This window comes from Thamnophis elegans, chromosome 16 (assembly GCF_009769535.1).
Source record: "Thamnophis elegans isolate rThaEle1 chromosome 16, rThaEle1.pri, whole genome shotgun sequence".
Lineage (NCBI taxonomy): Eukaryota > Metazoa > Chordata > Lepidosauria > Squamata > Colubridae > Thamnophis > Thamnophis elegans.
In genome coordinates this window covers 549312-570008 of record NC_045556.1, presented here as the reverse complement: position 1 = coordinate 570008, position 20697 = coordinate 549312, and the positions used below count along the sequence as shown (strand labels likewise).

At 51.9% G+C, this 20697-nt stretch overlaps 1 protein-coding gene across 7 annotated transcripts in view; it reads right to left on the bottom strand.

The window, feature by feature from the left end:
- The window catches only part of HERC1 (HECT and RLD domain containing E3 ubiquitin protein ligase family member 1), a 50139-nt gene extending 29622 nt beyond the window's left edge, over positions 1-20517 (bottom strand). For 4 of the 7 annotated variants that reach the window (XM_032232650.1, XM_032232653.1, XM_032232654.1 and 1 more), the window contains exons 1-25: positions 20433-20517; positions 13445-14400; positions 12594-12689; positions 11758-11952; positions 10933-11244; positions 10666-10762; positions 10369-10512; positions 9514-9641; positions 8894-9038; positions 8636-8807; positions 7600-7734; positions 7065-7230; positions 6694-6819; positions 6201-6422; positions 5657-5809; positions 5360-5492; positions 4677-4868; positions 4339-4560; positions 3617-3790; positions 3114-3228; positions 2895-3015; positions 2456-2627; positions 2015-2321; positions 1050-1197; positions 852-903 (exon numbers count right to left, since the gene is read on the bottom strand). In XM_032232650.1, coding sequence (XP_032088541.1) covers positions 852-903; positions 1050-1197; positions 2015-2321; positions 2456-2627; positions 2895-3015; positions 3114-3228; positions 3617-3790; positions 4339-4560; positions 4677-4868; positions 5360-5492; positions 5657-5809; positions 6201-6422; positions 6694-6819; positions 7065-7230; positions 7600-7734; positions 8636-8807; positions 8894-9038; positions 9514-9641; positions 10369-10512; positions 10666-10762; positions 10933-11244; positions 11758-11952; positions 12594-12689; positions 13445-14374 — 4657 coding nt within the window. In that variant the 5' untranslated portion in view covers positions 14375-14400; positions 20433-20517. Of the gene's footprint in view, positions 1-851; positions 904-1049; positions 1198-2014; positions 2322-2455; positions 2628-2894; positions 3016-3113; positions 3229-3616; positions 3791-4338; positions 4561-4676; positions 4869-5359; positions 5493-5656; positions 5810-6200; positions 6423-6693; positions 6820-7064; positions 7231-7599; positions 7735-8635; positions 8808-8893; positions 9039-9513; positions 9642-10368; positions 10513-10665; positions 10763-10932; positions 11245-11757; positions 11953-12593; positions 12690-13444; positions 14401-16838; positions 16863-20432 lie in introns of those variants that run through there. The other 3 variants (XM_032232656.1, XM_032232655.1, XM_032232651.1) reach the window with 3 other exon arrangements.
- Positions 20518-20697: the final 180 nt, after the last annotated feature.

Genomic DNA, 20697 nt, shown 5'->3' with positions numbered 1-20697 from the left:
GGTGGGGGGGAGGGGAACCACCAATGTTTACTTGTCCTTTTATGCCACTTTTCTATAATGCGATATTCAAGATGGACGTGTACATATTTTATGCTTTATAAAGTATGTAGGCGAACTAGAGAGAGAATATAAAATCAGAACATGCCATCATGTACTTGCTTGAAGCTCTTCTTTTTCCTGGGGCTCAACTGGCCCAAAAGGAGCAAACACACTACCACACAAGAACCAGAAGACAAAGAGAGACGTTGGGTACAGAAGACAACATTCAATCTGCAATCTGTCCATACAGGGGAAATGGGAGGGGGAGGGGGGGCTGTGTTCCCATGCAAGCAAAGGCCATCAAGGGGCACTTCCTGGAACCTGAGAGCTTGGATTGACAGGGGTCTCCAGTCGGGGCCACCCGGAGGCTCCTGAACGTTCCCCAGCGTAGCCGGCTGAGGGATCTGGAGGCCGAGAGCTCCCCCTCGTAAAGCAACCCGTGGAAGCAGGCAGCCCTTACGGACAATCTCTGGCCATCAGCCTGCTCTCCAATGCAACTCTGACCGCTGCTGGGTAAGGCTGTGGCCAGCAAGGCCGCCTCATATGCTGGCGAACCCTCCGCTCAGCCCCTTCTCAGAACCTCCCACACTGCAACGGGGCCACACGACAGCCTCGGAAGGTCGTCTGAAGCTGCAAAGGGTCGAGGTCACTGCTTTAGAGCAGCCGTCTCCAACCCCGGCACCTTTTAAGGCCTGTGGACCTCAACTCCCAGCTGGCTGAGGAATTCTGGGGAGTCGACGTCCACGGGTCTCCCCGTTGCGAAGGCCGGAGAGCCCTGCTTCAGAGAGCGCCAGGGCTCCGAGGTGGTTTACCTTTCTTTCTATGCGACGATGCCAAATCCAGATCCACATTTCGCCTTCCGCTCTAAAGAGAAGAACAGAAAACGTTATTCACAACCCCGGATGACGACTGGAGAGGGGTAGCATGGAAGCGGACAGAGGGAAGCGAAGGCCAGGAACACCGGCTGGGAGAGGAATAGAAACACCGGTGGGGCTTTTGAACAGAGTCACCTTTGGGATCGCATCAGTTCTGCTCACCAGCGAGTAATTTTCTTCGTCCGATTCAGGCTGAGAGAGGTCAGATTCGCTCCTCGATTTCATCAGTTTATAGCTTGACGTAGTGTGGCCCGAACGACTTTCTGCGCTGAGACTTTCACTTCTGCCTCGCATAAAGGTACAAGAGAGAGGGAAAAAAATGACACAAGGATGCAAAGACCTTTTCATTTGCCTGGAGTCTCAGGGCCTGCTCTATGTTCCGTTACAGGCCGTGACCAGGAGAAGCTTCCCAATTCAGAGGGTTTCCTTCCATTTCCACACAGGCGGCTTCCCTGCCTGGCCAGGAATCGCCCAGAGCTCTTCCACTGAGCATACTTGAGAGACTGCCTGCTGCCAATTACCTCCCAAAGACCCATTAGATCACACAGAGCAGGCCTCCTCCGGGTTCCGTCTACCAGCCAATGCCATCTGGCTACCACCCGGGGGAGGGCCTTCTCTGTGGCGGCTCCGGCCCTTTGGAACGAACTCCCCGCAGAGATTCGGACCCTCACCTCTCTCCAGGCCTTCCGAAAAGCCGTCAAAACCTGGCTGTGTCGGCAGGCCTGGGGTTGATGAGCTCCCTTCCCCTCTCGACTCGTGTGGCTGTTGCTATTTTAAATGCTTGTCTTGTACTTTTGTGTTCCCTTTCCCCTTTGAGTTGTTCGCCGCCCTGAGTCCCTCTGGGAATAGGGCGGCATATAAATAAAACAAATCTCAATCTCAATCTCATACTGAGGGCTTCTGGTGGCATGAACTCAGCCACAACCTCCTCGCCTTTGCTTAAATCTACTCTCCCGCAATACCTAAGTGCATCAGACGGGCAACGACCCCACGGACAGCCCTGCGGGGAGTTTTTGAAAAAGAAGCACCCCCGCTCGGACAGCCACAAAGGGCTCAGGTGCAGCCACAGGGGCTGGAGAAGAGGGCCGAGCTGCTCGCACCTGGTCATGAGGCCGCCCCCTTCCGAAGTGCTGCCCGAGAGCGCCTGCGCCTGCCCTTCCTCCCTTCGCTTCTGCAGTTCCTCCACCACGGGGCTGACCCCCAAGATCAGCAGGGCACAGCGGTGGATCACCGAGTTGCAGGCAGCCGTGTACACATCCTGGCCTTCCGGGAGGTCCCTGCTGCCGCGCCGCTCCTGCTGGGCCTGGGGGGGCTGATCCTCCGCTTGCGGCCCCAGCCCGCCATTTATTCTCTCTCGGTCTCGAGTGCGAGCTACTTCACGGGCTGATAGGAAACATTGAAATATTTCTGTAACATGCAACACAAAAACAAAAGGTCTTAACTGCTCGGCAGAGCTCAAGGAGGAGAGTAATTCTTCAGCCGAATGTCTCGGTCCCCGGGCAAAGCTCTGCCAGAGGCGCCCGGCCCCAGCGCCCACTTACTGCCGGCGGTCATCACTTCGTGCTCTCTCTCTTCCTCTTCCTCCTCCTGCTCTGCGTGCCCCTCCTCTCGTTCCCTCTCGGCCTGCTCTTCCATTTCGGCTTCCTCGTCAATGGTGCGGGTAAAGGGGCTTTCCTGAGCATCGATGTCCGACGATTCTGGATTATCCGACAGCTGGAAAGAGGGCAAAGGAGAGGTGCTGTGAACGGACCCCCTGCTTCAATTAGACGGGGAAAAAGCCATTCCTCCAATGGAATAAAAATAACCCATTGGCTCTCACACCAGGCTTTCAGCCATCGCTTATTTCAACAGGATTCCAGTGTGAAATACTTCAATTGAAAAAGCAAAACACGGAGAAATGCTCACGTGGGTTTCAGCGATCTTTCACGTTAAAATGCCTTCCCTCTTTAAGAAAAGGAAAGGGCTGCCCGTCAGGCTTACCCATCTGTCCCTGGAAGACGAGCGGGTCGGAATAAGTTCCATGTTCTTGCAAGCAAGCAAACGATTCCGAACTTTATACACACAGCGATAGATTTCTACTAAGGTTTTTCCTGGCTGGTACCTAAAAACACAAGCCCCCCCCACACACATGGTTCAGGCCAGAGACCACATGACCCCAGTCGGAAGATAAGAACCTCAGACTCTGCTTGGGATACTTGCCTGCTTTCGCCACTTGCTTGACTGAGAAGATTCGTGTGCTTCAAAAGGGCAGCAAGAACGAATCGGGAGACGGTGTCCAGCAGGGACTCACTGCTCAAGGTTGCACTGTCCCAATCTGGGCCGGAGGAGAGGAAGAGAACAAAACACCTTGAAAGCATCCAGAGTGGAAACGGCCTCAGAGGATCCACAGTGGTTCCCTTGGGGGAACTCTTTGGGGAAATTGGCCACCCCCAGCCCCGCGAAGAGAATATAATTTGGGGAGGGGGCTCGAAGGGGACATTGAAAGTGTTTTGCCACCCAGAGGAGTCCCCCCCCCTCCTATTCCCAGCTGGATCAAAGCTCTCTGCACACAGGATGGAAAACTGGACGTCTGCTGAGGTTCCCTGGAGATCAGAAGGCTGAGTTTGCCCCCTTAGGAGGCTCAGGGGACCCATCCCCCGAGAGAGCCAGGAGGGAGGGGGGGTCTCAGGCTCCCTCTCCGTCTTCTGCTCCCCAGCGCTGACCTTTGCTCACGGCGTAGTCCTGCATGCTGACCCAGAGGCTGCGCGACGGCTCCTTTGCGCAGCCCAGGGCCAAGTCCACAAAGGTGGAGACCTCCGGCCGCAGGCGGTAATCGAAAGGCTTCTGCTCCTCGTTTCCGGAGAGGGCCACCTCCAGCAGGGAACTCACCGACTTCTCTGAAAGCAACAGAGACACAAATCCAGCGTTACGCAGCGTTACCAGCTCAACTTTCCAAATCCCTCTTGAGTTTATGGGAGCTGCAGTTATATGCGCCTGAAACAGGAGCAGATCAGAGACTTGGTGATTAAGGGGAACCAACCGGGGTTCGGAGGAGCCCCAGCATGGCTACTGAGCATGCTTGGCCTTCAACTGCTCCCTTTTAAAGCCACTGAAGCTGGTGATGTTTCTTTGGGGCTAACGGCCAGGAGAAGTGCTTGCTTGCTCCCATCTGTCCAAAATCCCGCCCTGATGAATTTCTTTTCCACAACCTCAATGGGTTCTAATACTGTACAATGAGGACAATGTTTTTTCTCTGTTTTCTCCAACCCGGTGTATATTTTTATACTTCTCTTATTCTGCCCCACTTTCCTAACCTAAAAAGCCCCCACCATCGCATCTTTCCACCCTTTCCCTCCCAATTCTGGAAACTTATTGGATTATTTTGACAAGCATTATTCCACTGTGACTCATTTCTGCAAATCTTTCAGGCTGTTGACCAGATTACCTAACTGGGGAACGTCCACTTCTACTCCGTCGCTGAACAACGGTGTTTTCAGCCAGTAAGCCGTGTCCTGCTCTTCGGGAGACATCGGCGACCCTTGCAGCATCCCACCCAGGCACCGTCCAATCAGCAACGCGACGGTTCGCTCGAGGTCCACAAGCCACACCCACACCTGGGCCGGCTGAGGTAAGGGGATTCCAGCCGGGTCGACCAGTTCAGGCCCACCTGGGAACGTGGAGCAATCCGCTTTTTAGAAAAGTGGGATTATAAGCCCATTTCCGCTCTGGAATCCCTCCCCCCCCCCCACACACTTGAAAAGGGAAATATTGAGTCAGGCTTACCATGAAGAGGCCACTGTAACTCCTGGTCTTCTAGAAGCACCGCAGCCGGCAGGAGTCTGTTAAGGCAATCCAGAGGGGGCAAGAGATCCAGAAGGTAGCTCAGTAAAGATCGGGCTACCGATACAGGCAGCAAAAGCAGGGAATTCACGATCTGGCAAAGCATGCTTCCTGCTGCAGACACATAGATGACATCTGGAATGGGGGGAAAAGACTCGTGAATGAGGGGCAGGCCTGGAAGGCTGCAGCAGGAGAGAGGGAGGGGGGGGATGATGTATCCCTGACTACAATTCCATGGGCAGCCTTGTCTCAGTCTGTCTGGACTTCAACTCCCAGAATCCTGGCTGCAGAATTCCTCCCTTCCTTCAATTGGAGGCAGGCAAGTCCCAAGAATCCCCCCGACATAACTTTGGCGCCCCTTGACCAGACCCAAAAAGCAGCCCCAGGGCTCCCATGTGGCCCCAAGACACAGGCTAAGCCTTTCCAGCGGTGACTCCAAACCAGGACTAGGACCAGCCAAGCCAGACCTGACCAGTTTTGGGGCATTTCAGCATAGAAACACTCAGCAAACCCAAGATAAATTGGAGAAAAAAAGAGTCTGATAAACGTAGTTCTGTCACTATAATCTCTGTTGAGCCCAGTCAGATGAACAGCGTGCGCACACACACACACGCACACACCCCTACCTCTCAGCTTGTCCCCTACGCTGCCGTTCCAGGAGCTCTCCTTCAGCAAAGTAGCTGAGCGGGAATAGATCTCCGTGGCGTGAGGCAAGAGGAGCTGCAGGTGCTTGTGAAGGAGGGCCACACTGCTGGAGTTCTGCAGACAAGAGGGAGCCGTGAGAAGGGGCTCGACACCAACGAGGGGCTCCTCTGCTCCCCCGATGACCTCTAGCCAAGAAGGGTGCACCTAAAACTCCCCTCCAGCGGGTCCTTTCCTCTCTGGCTTTCTCTGGGGGTGGCTGCAAGGACCGTGGCACTAACCTCGCCAACGCTGTTGATGTGACAGTAGGCCAGCAGCTGTTTCTGCAGGGAGCAAAGCAGTTCGTGGAGATGAGCAGGCTGGCTGTTCTCGGAGGAAGACGTCCCAAGGAGGAATTTGTCACTGTTTTTCTCCAGCTCTCCAAAGGCTTGGTCCTGCCGGGGCAGAAGATTCACACACACACACCCCCAAGTTTAATATGCCTCCCTGCGTGCATTTCCCCTCCTTCATTCCCACATTCCTATAGGAGCCTCGCGTCTATCGATAAAAATGCTGCTTTCTATACCTGCTTTAAAAAAAACCACATTGTGTCCTTGCTGTAATACAATTCTCACCGATTAGGAAAACGCAACCATGAGATGACATAACCAAATTATGAATCCAATTGAGAAGAGTGTGGACAATAAAACAACTGAATAAAAACAGTTGTTCCCCCCTCTGCACCCCCTCCCCCATCAGCCCTCTGGTCGGGCCAGTGTTTCTGGAATAAACTATTCCAGGGGGGGGGAGAGAGAGTAGGTTGAGAAACCCAGGCAGAGAACTCACTGTATAGAACCCCAAATTGCGCAGGAGAGTCTTCATTAAGATTTCGGCCAGGTGAGTATCGGGGTGGTGGCTCTGGGCCCCGTAGGCCGCGTCAGAGAGATTCCCGTAAGCGAGGCAGAGGGAGGAGATGTCTGTGGCGTCAGAGGGGGAGCTGTAGCCCAGCAAGGAGGCCACGTGAGTGTGGTCCTGCAGGCTGGTCAGAATAATATCCAACTGCATTCGCTGAAGGAAAAGAAGGAAAAGGGTTTCCTTCACTTAGAAATCTTCTGATAAGACCTCAAAGCAACATCCCTCACACATGGTTTCCAGCAATATTACAGCCAATTGTGTTGACTTGACCTTCACACTGCCCGGCAGCACAGAAGGTGGTTAGTTTCTCTGAAAGATAAATTTCACCCTCCCTTTTCAGCTGTTCCGAGAACTTGCAATTCAGGAGCAGAGTAAGCATCGGATCCTCTGCAGCCCCCGCCCGTAAACGCTTAGGACGCCTTACCTGCCCTTTGGACAAGCTCTCCCATCGGTCGGGGCCCTGGGGAAGGAGGGAGTGCAGCAGCTCCATCCTCTCCCGCAAGGGAGGCAGCAGCATCGTCGCTCCAACTGACAGGGTCTCAATCACCACCTGCAATTGGGGGGGGAGACCAAACGGCGTCAACCTTCCACTGAAAGCTGCAAAACAGACTTGATACGGTTCAGCAAACATGTTTTGAAATGGTTGCTCCTTCCCACTTTTTGCCAGGTTTCCCCTCAAGGCTGTGGTGAAATTCAGAGCTCGGTGCTGGGCGACTGCCGAACGGGTCGGAGGAGAGTCAAAGAGATCCAGAATGGAAGCTACAGTCTAAAGGGGGCTTCCCGACCGAGACTGACCTCCTGGATTTCATCTGGGACGGAGGAATCCATCAGGCGAAACAACAAATTCCGCAGGGGCCCGGCCTGCCTGCCCAGGATGCTGGTGGCCACTCCGCCGGCCAACGCCAGAGCCAGGTGGTTGGAGAGCAGCTTCAGGCAGAGCTTTAAGAAAGTGTGGTGCTCCCTGCAAAACCAGGCGTCGCCATTAACAGAGGCCTCTCCTGCCCCCCTTTCCAAATGGGCTTCCCCCTTTGACTTCACTGCTGAAAGCACGAATGGGGGAGCCCCCCACCCTCAAGCTCCGGTGGGCCTTGTCCCACGCTCTGTGCTCATGCTACGGCTGAAAGAGGAACTAGCAAGCGTCCTCTCCCACCCGGCAGCAAAGCCTCCGGTTGTTCACAGGAGAGCCCATACATTCCTGCTAAAAATCAGAAATCTTGAAAAGGAGGAATTCTAGTTCTGCATTCATGATAAAAGAAGACGAACATGCTGAAAACACCCTCCGTACTAGTAACGGTAACCGCAAGAGAAGCAGCCGGAAGGATTTCTATACCTCGAGGAAGGAAAAGGAAGAGGAGGGATCTCACTGTTGATTTTGTCACAATACTGCTCGAGGAAAGAACGGAGGTGGGAGAAGGTGCTCTCTTCAAGATCCACACAATACGGCCTGTGCCAGGCCACAACCTGCCTGCAATCGAAGAAAGGAAGGTTAAGGAACACAGACACCCGTCCCACTAACAGCCCCTGAAGGGCAGAACCAGGCACAGCCAAGAACAGGAGATCGGAGATGAAATGCATCTCCGGGTTCCTTCAAAGGCAGCTCGTCTTCAGGGGAACGTCCGAGCGGCTCTATTGGAAGCATGGCAGCAGAGGGTGCCACGGCCTTCCTCCAGGACTCTCAGCTGCCCGGTTCTGCCTCCAAACTGACCTGCTGAGTGTTTTCACCTCAACCCTAACTAGCCAGAGCCAAACCTAAAAGCTTCCTGGTAATTCTCACAGCCATTTCTGTTTCTCTTTGTCCTTCCCGTTTATTCCGATCTAGATGCTGTGCTGGAAACAGGTGCTTTTTTGGGAGGGAGGGGGGCGCTACCACTTTTCCCCCCAACAACCTTCCGCTATCTTTCTTCTGTGTCCAATACACAGAGTGGTTCAGAAATAAATACAAGCAAAACTGAAATCTAGTATAGTTTAAAATAGCAATAGCAATAGTTAGACTTATATACCGCTTCATAGTGCTTTTACAGCCCTCTCTAAGCGGTTTACAGAGTCAGCATATCGTCCCCCACAGTCTGGGTCCTCAATTTAACCAACCTCGGAAGGATGGAAGGCTGAGTCAACCTTGAGCCGGTGAGATTAGAAACGTTGAACTGCAGATAGCAGTCAGCTGAAGTGGCTGCAGTACTGCACCCTAACCACTGAGCCACCTCGGCTCTTAGAAGAAGGCAGTTAATGCAGAATCACACTGCGGTCCCTGGTGACGAAGGGTCCCAGGAGGAAAAGGCCCAGGGCTCAAAAACATCAGGCACTACAATTAGGCGTTGGCAAGGGAAACACGCCGCGGAAGCTCCCACGGGGCAGGGATGACTTGCCTATCTCTGGGAAGGGCTGTCCAAGCCAGGCTGTGGGAAGTCCCAGCCGAAATCTGCTGAATGGCGACTCCATCTAAGCCGCTGACTTTCTTTGGCTTAGTGATGGGGCCGGTGGAGTTCCCTTGGCCACACTGGCCCATGGAGTTGTTTCCCCAAGCGTAAACTTCGTTATCTACGGAGAAGCAGTTCAGGGTCGTCACAGAAGTCCTAAATGCCGGGTTCAACTGAGCCGGAGGACGAGGGGCCACATCCTCTTACCGTGCGAAAGGGCCAAGCAATGGCTGTCGCCAATTGAAATGTCCACGATCCGCGTGGCAGCCAGCTCTTCAATCAGCTTGGGCCGGAGGGCCGTGGCTTCGGAGGAGCCACACCCTAAGCATGCCCCGCAGCCCCAGGCAGACACCTGGATCAAAGAGGGGCAAAGAAGGGTAAACCTCACAGTCCAGACTCCATAAGGCCCCGACTACAACCCAGATAAGGACTCTGGCACGGTTACGGAAATCCTGCTCATTTAATTGACAAAATCCGTGCAGATGTTTCCAGAGTCCGCCATCGTCCCCTGCAAAGAATGAAGGCGGAGCCAACTCTGGGCACCTGTTGACCACTTAAAAGCAGAAAGAGGCGTTGTTACGCTTTAAGGCTCGGTTGTCTTATCAATGAGTCTTTGCCCATTTTTGGACTAAACAAACATCAGGGAAGCTCTTTATCGAATTATTTCTTCCCTGTTTTGCAAGTGGCTCCGACTGAGCGTGACGGGGGAAAGAAGGAAGCCAAGCGCAGCTTCCCTCCGGCCGCTGCGGCTGCTGAGACACAAACGCCTTCAAAGGACCAGTGACGCCGTTTCTTTTGTGTGCTGAGTCACAATTTGTTCTGCTTACTTGTCCAGTTGATGTCAGGGCCAGCGAAGACTGGCTTCCGGCACAGACTTTCCGTATGAACATCCCCTGCAGAGCTTCTATCACTTTCGGCTTATACACTCGGTTGGTGTCTCCGTGACCCAGTTTGCCTGTTGGGACCACACACACACACACACACACACACACACACACAAAAGAGAATTGACAATCTGCAGATCGAGGCAACTGACATCCAGCTAAAATAAACTGCCAACTTCAATCACAAATATTTAACCATGACATGAGAATTCAGCAGCAGCAAACCGCAACGATGCCACAATGACTAGAGCCAGGGTTGCTCCCCAACCTGCATGCCAAGCTCTTCCACGGATTAGCTGCACTGGCCGTCTCCGCAGTGGGCAAGTGCCACGACCTGCTGCTCTCTAGTTCACGTTCACTCAGAGTTCCCACCTATCTCCCAAGTGCGCATCCCTGGTCTTTGTGGTGCTAGTGAACCAGGATAAGATAGACCTAATATTAACTGATCTCAAGCTGCCTCTCTCCAGTCTGGCTATAGCAGGGACCTCTAGCCAAAGATCCGTGTAGAGGAAAGAGAGAGAGAGAGAGAGAGAGAGAGAGAGAGAGAGAGAGGGAGGGAGGGAGGGAGGGAGGGAGGGAGAGGGAGAGGGAGAGAGAAAGACTAAGCAGCAGCTACTGCATTTGTTCATGTTCAGATTGCTCCGTAATAAAACAAATGTTTACAATTGATGATGGCTTAAAACCTGAGCAAACCTTTCTGCAGATGAAAGCAACAGTCCAAATAGGAGTTTGGCCTTTTTCAGGCTTTGTCCTTCCTTGCCTCAAGCAAGACTGTCACCACTCAGCCGAGGCGCTTACCATTATCTCCTCCTCCAAAGGACCAAACCGTCCGCCCATCTTTGGACAGGGCTATGGTGTGAGAGCTGCCGCAGGAGACTTCTCCAACATTGCTAATATCTTTGACGAGCGTTGGGATGTTACGGCTGTTGCTGTCACCGTGACCTTGTGAGAGAAAGTGGATTTACAAGGTTGTGTCTCTTTATGCCTCGCATTCTACCAGGCGTACCTTAAGAGCCAGTTTCTAACCTGTTTTAAACGAATTCTTTTTAATTAGCGCTGTTCAAAGGAGGTGGGAAATGAGATTAGTCCTCTTACCTAGCCGGCCAAAGTCTCCTTCTCCCCAGGTGTACAATTCACCATCCTCGGTGACAGCGGCACTATGCCGGTAGCCGGCTGATACACAAATCACCACCTGGATAAGAGGGGAAGAAAGTTCTCCCTTTAGACTCCGGCCCCACATGCAGAAGCTCCTTCATGAACTGGGCGACAGGATGGCGACGTGCACAAAAGGGCAGAAGCAGAGGAACGAAAGCCTCAGGTACGCGAACAAAGGCGGGCGGTGGCTTCATTGCTACGGCATACCTTTCCCTGCAAAGGTCCCTGGATCAGCTTGGGGTATTTCTGGGTGGAGCTATTTCCGTGGCCCAGTTTCCCGTAGTCGCCGTCCCCCCAGCTGAAGACTTCTCCTTCGGTGGTGAATGCCAGCGTGTGGCCATCTGAGCCTTTTGAAGAAGACACCTTTTTGATGGACCGGTGAGGCTCAAAAGTCAATTTCTTCAGAGTGGACTGATTGTTGGAGTCACCCAGTCCCAGCCGGCCGTAGCTGCCTTTGCCACAAGCTCGAACGGACCCGTCCGTGGATATGACGAAGGTGCAATACTGGCCAGCTTCAATCTATGGCGGGGAGAAAGAAAACAAGAGACTTAGTGTCAGCACCTCTTCATTGGGTAATTAGGAAAGAAGACCACGAGACTTCATAGGTAGAAATCAAGTGTACTTTTACTAATTATAAATGATTAAAGGCGTAGCGAAGCGAAGACTGATTATTTAGGCGCGAAAGCGATTGATATATAGAATAACCCATTCCCCACCCCTTGGCATCCCAGTTACAGTCCAATCATAATTCTCCCAAGTGTCAGGTGTGAGATAACTTCAAAAGGCATCACGAAGATGGAATGTCGGTGCCGTTAGTCCTGGCGGGAACCTCCTCCGCATGCGTAGTCCGACAGGCAGCAGAGCTCCAGAATCTTCCTCCAGCACAATTAGTAAACCCCTCCCAAATACCATGCCCTCCCTCCCCGTTTCATGGCAGCCGAAGCAGCAGCAAAGCAGAGGCTGACACTTAGGCAGCCGGCCCCTTTTTCTACTACGCCAAGCGATCTACTCTCCCCGACCACAGATACTCACTGTCTGCGCATCAGAGAAACTCGGAGCCAACTTAGGCTGAAGGATTTTCTCCTGGGTCCCTTCCACAAGTTGGTGGCTGCTGTTGCTGCCCCAGACGTAGACCTCGCAGGTCTCGGAAACCATGGGAGTCTCCCCAGTCTGGATGCTGTCGGGACTGGCACACGTCCTGGAGTAGTCCGAGGCCATCCGGCAGACCTAGTCAAAGAAGCAGGCCTTACAGGAAACGTCTGGAGGCAACTGCCCAGCTGGCTGGTTAACTCAAACGAACCCCACGCCTTCCCCTACTTGGCCCTGGCTGTACTGTCAGGTTCCAGGAATTCTCAGACACAGGACTAAAATCTCGGCGCATCTGAGCCCACTTTTCCATCTCAGGCACGGAAGCCCACCGAGCGCATTAGATATGACTCTATTAAGACGGAACTCTCTTTTAAGCTTTAACCGAGATTTCTGTGCCCCCCAAGGCCGTTCTCCAAAAGGAAAGATCAGGTGGAGTCCCTTCTCCTAGAAATTGGCCTCGGCTAAGCAGAGGCAGGGCTGCTCTGACTGGTCTTGTTTTCATCCTTTTTACTCTAAAGCCAGGCCAAAATTCAATAAACATAATTTCTTCTATATTCTGTAACAGTTAATTACCTTGAATCTTGGGAAGGAGGAGGACAGGAATTCAATAAATATTGAAGTAAAACCCAGGAGTCAAATACACAGAATCAAGGACACATACCAAGTTCCCTTCACACTTTTAGAGGAGTGAGAAATTCACGACTGGAAGAATGTGAGATAGGCTTTTTACACCCTTAACTTGTGGCTAGGCAGACAGACAGACAGGCAGACAGACGTACCTCCTCGAAGAGACACAAGGCTGCCTCATAGAGCGAGCACAGTCCTTCCGAGGTCCTGGTTGGTTCCCTCCACTGGCTTCGGTCTGCAGACGACCCCTGCGAAATAAGTTGCAGAAGAGTAATGACTGAAGCATAACCGCACGCATATTAAGGTATATAAACACACCTCACCAGCCAAGCAGTAGAATATTTCCCCAAATAAAACAGACTTAAAAGGAATTTATTTCCTCAAAACAGCAGCACTTTATGGCACAACAGTCTGCGAGAGAGAAGTTCCCTGAGGATGAGTCCAAAAGGTTGGAAGACTAAACCTCTGGTCCCGGTGACCGGCCCAGATTGGATTCAACTCTTCATTCTTTTTGCAAATAATTGTATGCATCTTCTTCGGCATTCTACTTTTAATTTATTTTGGTTTCACACCAGAACGACTGTATTTTTATTTGCTTCTTCTGAACGAGAGACAGGCAGGACAGGGGCCAATGTTTCAAGCTACTAACATGAGAAGAGCATTTTTTTTTGCTATTAACTAGAAAATAAGCAGAGGCACCTCTCAAGTAATTAGGAATAACTAACGCAGTTCTAAGTTGCTGCTGATGCTATTTCTGTTTTGCCTATTTTATTTAACATTTTATTGTGATTTCCTATGTTCGAATCAGAAATAACTGATAGCAGAACCAAAAGCAAACATTTAAAGTGGGGCTTTAAAGACGATCAGCTCTTTTAAAAACGGTTCAAATGCCACCAACCACACACAGGTGAGGCCGACAGGACAGACATTATGCCACCTCTGGTTGCAAAGAAGCCACAGGGGCCTAGATCTGCTTCCGTTCCCACCCCCAGAACGTACGTACCAAGGACCGCCTCATTTGCATCAGGATCATCATGAAGCAATCGAAGCTGATCAGGCCTTCTGAGCTCTGCAGCAGCTTCTTCTTCTCCATGGTGTGGACCACGGCCGATGCGCTGAGGGCCATCTCAATCCACTCCAAGAGGTACCGCAGGGAGCCACGCTGAGCCGCCAAGCCCAGCAGCAGCTCGGAAGCCAGCCTCCGCCCGAGGGTGTCCGCCCCGGAGTTGGGGATGGTTACTCCTTTAAGAAAGACTGTGACTTGAGAGAGGCAGTCCAGGCCCATGGGGGGGATCTTGCTCTCGTTGGCCAGGGACAAAGGAGGCAAGGAACTGACCACCTCAATCGCCGTGTGGATGACGTCATTGCAAAGGCTGATCCCGGGCCCCGCGGCCGGCATCATCCAGCTTTGCCTCAGCAGCGCGAAGAGCAGGCTCAGCCCGGTCCGCACCCCCATTTCGATCAGCGCGTCCGTGCTCGACCTGGGCCTCTCGCTGACCGAGTGGATGTCCGTGGAGCCCGAGCTGCTCTCCGGCGAGTGCTGCTGCTGCTTCACCCGGCCTTTGTCGTGGTACTTGTTGGAAAGGGCGTAAAAGATGCGCTGCAGGACCAGCAGGCGCTTCCGGAGCGCCCCGGCGAAGGGGGAGTCCGAGCAGACCATCTTGGCCAGAGCCAGCTGGCTGCTAAGGAGCGCGTCCAAGTAGTGGTCCTGCTCATCGCTGGAGAGGGACTCGCGCTCAAAGTCCGGCAGCTGCGGCCCTTTGAGGCAGAAGACCTGCTGAGGGAGGGGCACCACCTCTTTGTTACTGACCAGCTTCGCGTAGAGGACGGAGACGCCTTCCCTGGTGGCGATCGACTCGCTGTCTTCCGTGATCCAGGAGCTGTTGAGGTGCTCCAGCCACTTCAGTTTCACAGGGGGAACCATGGTTGCCATGCTGGCCTACCCACGGGCCAGACGTCCTAGGACGCAAAAGACATTGGTGACTAAACGGCGGCCGTATCCTCCCTCGCCTTCGGGCAGCACGACGGGCGGCACGTACATTTAAGTAATAAGTTTAAGCAACAACAACAAACCACACCTTCCCGATTTGTGCATTAACAAGCAAAATCAAAGCCTGAATTAAGAACCTCTTTCCCTCTACAAGAGAAAATATTCTTGTGTATCTGCTGCATTAGGACCACAAAAGTAAAGCTGTGTGAAGGAGCCTAGTTGCCGTTTGCTCCGCTGACTCCTGACAAAATGACAGAGGAAGCAATTGCTTCAGTCGGAGGCCTTCTCTGCTTGTCGAAGTCCTACTGCAAAGCCCCCTCATCTACTAATTCAGGGATTCAGTGTTGAGACCGAGCAAAGTAAACCACCTATTTTGCACCCCTGGGAATCCCAGCACACATGCAATGCCTCCTTCCTGCAAATTGGGGATTAAGGGTTGGCTGGCTGAATTGTTGCACAGGCAGCAGGAAAGTGGTTCTGTCAGCAAGTCACCCACCACCAGCCCCAGCTTCTCTGAGCTCCCGCTCTTCTCCCAAATCCCTCTTCACCAACTCCTTAGAACTGGACGCTCACTGAACGTGAATGAAGCCTGGTAGGTTAAAAGAGCCAAGGTGGCGCAGTGGTTAAATGCAGCACTGCAGGCTACTGCTAGATCAGCAGGTCAGCGGTTCAAATCTCACCGGCTCAGGGTTGACTCAGCCTTCCATCCTTCCGAGGTGGGTAAAATGAGGACCCAGATTGTTGGGGGCAATATGCTGACTCTCTGTAAACCGCTTAGAGAGGCCTGAAAGGCCTATGAAGCGGTATATAAGTCTACTGCTAAAATGAAGCGGCAAGTGTATGTCCCAAAAACCCAGAGCTTCTTTTATGAAGCGGCATTTCCAGACCCCCCCCCCCCAATCTCAGACCTCCTGGATTTCCATTCTCCCTGGTGAAATGCTGACCACACAATTGCCAGGGGGAAGAAACGCCCACTGATCACAATGGCTGGGACTCTTCAGATAGCCACGATAAGGCTATAGATTATTCTCCCCAAATAACCCCAGAACTGGGCCTCCTTCGTGCAAACTCCTGCTTGCGTACCACAACCACACTGTCCTCAAAGCACAGTGTCATTCCTCTGCCCAGAGGAGCCGTCTTCCCTCCTTGACCCTTGCCTTGCTTGGATGACATCCCGCTGCATATGCACATATTTGTCCCAAAGTGTCAATACCACCAAACGGAGAGTTTTATTTGCATTTCAGCTCATTCCAGTCACCACTAAAACTAAAAACATAAAGGGGAGGCTAGCAGTGGGACAGAGCAGAGCTGTCCAACCATCGTTTTCCATGATGGCCAATGGTGCTTCTGAGACATTCAAGATAACCAAGAGTTCGTCTCTCCTCTTTTCCGTACTATCTGCTTTAAAGCAGCCGTTTCCTAAAATGAGAAGCAAATCAGATTGGAAGAGATCCACATAATAATCAACACAGCCAACTGGCATTTGGGGAAATGAGTATGACTGATCACTTGGTGTCAATGAGCAGAAAAGAAGATCTAAATTAATTCCCCCACTGGTGGTCTTATTATATGGATAGGTACAATGAAATGGGACAATCCTGCATTAAAACTCACACAGACAACTTTATGTACCTTCATGAGAAGGTCTGTAGATACGTATGCATACAGTTGTATGATACACCTGAATGCCAATGCAGACATACACAAAGCAAACGGGGGGGGGGGGACGGGGGACAGTAACCGCTGACATTAATACAGGAGGAGGAGGAGGATTTATGCTAGAGATTACACTCTTTTCCCTGCTTGTTGTGTGTTCTGCATACCAACACCCATGATGAGGACTGCAGAAAGAACCACTGTCACACGTCCATTGCTATAGCAACAGGGCTGTAAGGAATCCGCCTGAAAAGGCTCAAACAGGACAAGCTTCATTACTCGTCCCCAGAGGGATTCAGGGTGGGGTGACCGCACAATAAAATATCCAATATCTCCCAGGGTTAAAGGGTTAAATATGATTCAGTCATCAATATTTGTGTATGATACTAAGAAATGTCCTTGTTCTTTGGCCAATTAATGTTTAAATTATTTTTCCTGGGTTCATTGTTCTTTTTAAAAGGACAAGCTTTCTCGTAAACAACACTATTTATAAACAATATTTAATGAATAACTTCTTGCTGTACACTAAAGGGATTATAACCCAGAGACAGATTTTTTTGTCCAGAGTTATGAATAAAAGAAAAAAAAAGGATATTGAAGCCCAAATATGACTCAACCATGAAATTCATAACTCAACAATAGGCAAAGATATTGCTGGTATTTTATAATCAAACGGAAAGATGCTAGACTGCATCGGATGTCCCCAAAGAGCGCTTCCTTTATGGCGAAACCTCAGGAGCCAGAACCTCACCTGCAGGGCAGGTGCGTATGACATAATCCAACAACTGGAGGTTTCTTGCTTTGCCAAAGGAGACAGATAGCAACCTAGGGGCAGAATGGAAGAGTAACAGGATTAAAGCTTCCAACAGTGCAGCAGCTGATTTGTGACTTTTTATAGCCACATGAAATGGGCTTGTTCCACAGGAGAGAGAGCAGGGCAGGAGCAGAGCTATGGAGCGAGCACTTCACCAAAGGAGGTTTAGGCCAGACACCAGGAGGAAGGACCTTTTTAGAGAGAATTTTCTAATTTTGCAAAAATATTCTAATAAACAATGGATAATCGAGATATGCTAATGCAGTATAAATCCTATTTAGAGTTTACATTTCATTTGGACAGACTTGGGCTCTGGTCAAGCTAGGCAGCTCTTTGGATTAAAGCATTTCATGGACTCCTGAATGGTCAGGATGCTGCCCAATCCTTTACATTAAAATATATATATATCTCAATATCTAAAGTAATGCAGGGATCCCTGAGCTGAAAGCATCCATCTGGCATCTTTCCCCTTTTCACCAAAGAACAAAGCAGCCAAGATGATGTCATCACAATGAAAGTCCACCCTATGTGGATGTTACATCACATGCTGAGATACAGAAACTCTCCGAAAGAAATTGTAGCCGTACATTTTCTGAATTATCTAGTCTTCCTTCCAGTTACCTGTGATTGCATTAGCTGACTGTCATCCTTTATATTGTGAGCTAGCAATTTTTCTCACTCGTCAGCCTAACAACAACATTTAGGTCAAAACAAGGAACCACCTGCCTTTGTTTTGCAAAATTCCCTCTACAAAAAAGGACAATGCATAAATGGACAAAACCAATCATGGTTACCAACCACTACAAGGGTATTTTTCATTGGATCAACACATTTCTAAAGATGCAAGTAAAAAATGTCCTAAATGATGAGTCACCAATTAGGATCTGAACAATGATTATATTTTCTTATAAAGTGTTTTTTATTTTAAATAATGCAAAAGCTTCTCAAAATTAACGGTCTCTAAATCTTTTTAATGCTCAATGCCGAGAACTAGATGGCTCAATCGCCATCCTTGAAGTATGAAATTTAGTTACTACATAATACAGACATTTTTGGGGTCCATTAAGGACAAATTCCCAACATTGCAGAAGCCCAAACCAGCTGTCATTTCTGGCCAGATAACTACATATTTCTAAGACTAAAGAAGCAGAGGAGACAGATCTATATGTCCCAAAGAGGAATGAAGATTCAAGGTTAGCCACAATGTTCTAGCAAGTCTCAGTAGCCGCCACAAAGCTTGTACGGACTTCATAACAGAAGATAGAATTCTACTTCAAGGTGAATTCACCATTTTGATATTGTATTTTCTTTCCTCTGAGTTTCCAGCTCTGCATATGCCGAAAACAATTTAAAAATAGAGACACAAATTCAAAATTAAACATCTTAAAAATGGAGTAAAAACTATAATTTGTATTGATGCTGCTAATTACAATTTTCAACGTGCAGAAAGAGTTCAAACTAGCAGAGATTACAGAAAAGTTGGACTTGTGTCATCATCAAAACAAATACTTAATTAGAATCTGATATGTTGATAAGCTAAGAACGTCTGACACTCCTTCAGGTTAGAAAATATATTTGCCAATATATTCTCTGTGAAAACTGCATTTACAGGCTTGTATTTTGAAGAGTACGAGAAAAAAGAGCACTCACTTGTGCTTTCTCTTGCAGATATGCTATCCTGCTGTTTAAGACTTCTTACACTATATGTGTACACCAGAAATGTATGTGTGTACACACTTAAAGATTACATTTGCTCCGCTATCCTTTATTTATTCACAAGACAAACAAAATCGTTCCTTCGAAGAACAAAAACGAGGGCAATCGGTAAGACACAACGAAGGTGAGAGAGAGGGTTGAATTCCAAACCAACCTCAAATGAAGGCAAAGGAGTGACTTACAAGGTAAATAGAAAAAAAAACTATCCCTGTGGAATGCAGCTATATGTATGAAGGGATTAGGGGCTTGTGCGAACTGTGCATAGCAAATCACATCACCGGATCATCTAGTCCAGCCCTGGCTGTATCATCTCTGACAAAGTTGCAAAAGAAGTCTCTTCTCCTATTTATAACCTTTGACCGTTTCAGTGTTCTGCCATTGAATAGCCAACAAAGACCTTCCCACGGAGGAGCATCTGTGCGTCTTTCATGCTACGTGTGGATTTGCAAAGTTTAGTATCGGTTGCTACATTTCTATACAGCCGATTTACATAATTAACGATGCTTTCAAACTATGAAGTTCCCAACCAACCAATGTCAACCAACGTGGGCCTTGGGAGCTCTTTAAATGTGATGGCCCATCCCCTCCAGTGTTCCAGAGAAGAACCCTCTCACCAGGGTTGCCTGGAAACGTTCCAGTTGGCTCCATGACCCTGGACCGGTCACAAGAGGCAGGCACGGAAGGCAGGCTGCCATTGGCCGATTCCCAGGCTCCAGGGAACCCTCCCAAAGGGCCCCCAAAGGGCCCCCAAAGGCTCCGGGCCTTTCCCCTTCTCCTTACCAGCCTCCCCCCCCCCCGCAGGCGTCCACGGAGCCCCCAGGGGAAGGTTGAGCTCCAGAGGGTCCTTCCCCCCATTTCTCTCCTGCTGCTGCCGCCCCAGAATGAAAGGAGAGAGACGTCTGCCCACCCACCCCCCAAAGCGAAACCCCTGATTCTCCCACCGCAGGTTCTCCAGGGGGCTCCGGGGCTCCTCAAACTCTCCCTCCCCCCCAAAGCCTCCATCCCTTTGCTAAAGCCCGACCGGCTGCGGGAGATAAACCGGCCTGGAGAGACTCGCCCCCAAGGACGGAGCTCCAAAGGCCTCCCTGGGCGGCCTGGCCCACCTCGGGCCTCCCTCCCGTGGTTCCCCACCTCCCCTTCTCCCTGCGGGCCTCTTCGGGCAGCAGAAGCGGAGACAGAGCCGTAAGGACAGCTCCGTCCCCAGCAGCCCTGCCAGCCTCGGCCCAGGCGACCCTCCCTCCCTCGGGGCCCAGGGGCTTCGGCTGCCCTGGAGGCTCAGAGCACCTGGAGGGCGTCAGGAGCGCCGCCGCCGCCGCCGCCTCCCCGCCGCCCCGACAGCCCAGGCTGAAGGCCCGAGAGGGGCGCCGGAGGACGGGCAGCTGCCACACGGGAGCCCGGCCCTCCCTGGGCCCGTCCGGGGCGCCCGAAGGGGCCGGAGAGGCGCAGGATCCCTCCGAGGAGCCCCCGGGAGGCTCCCAGCCAGGCGGAACCGCTCCGGACACACCGAGGGCCGCCCCTCCCCCTCCCTCCCCCCTCCCCCCAGGAGACGCTCCTGTCGCGGGGGGGGCTGTCGCGGTGGGGGGGCTACCTGGGGGGGCGCGGGGGGGGCCTGTCCGGCGGGGGGGCCTCCTCGGAGCTGTCCAGCGCCGCCGCCGCCGCTCCCTCCCTCCCTCCCTCCCACAATGCCTGGCGGGCCGACGGGAGTTGCAGTCCGGCCGGCCGCCGCCTCAGCCCAGCCGCGCAGGGAGGGGCCGCCAGGGGGCGACGCTCCCGCCCTCCCGACCCGACGACCATCGCCCGCCCGGCCCTGCCTACCTGTCCCGCGGCCGCCTCTCGGATCCTCCCGCGGCTGCTCAGGCGGCAGGAAGCCTCCCGCGCGGAAGGGGGGGGGGCAGGGAGGGAGGGGAAACCCAGCCAAGCCTCGCGAGACTCGCCGCCGGCTCGCGCTTCCGTCGCGCGGCAACACCGCGCGGAGGGAGGGGCAGGCGGGCCGGAGGACCCCGCTGGCCGCCACGGCGCCCTCTGGCGTTCGGCGACTAGAGTTCCCATCCGCATAAAGGGAACGGCTCCGTCCCGTCCC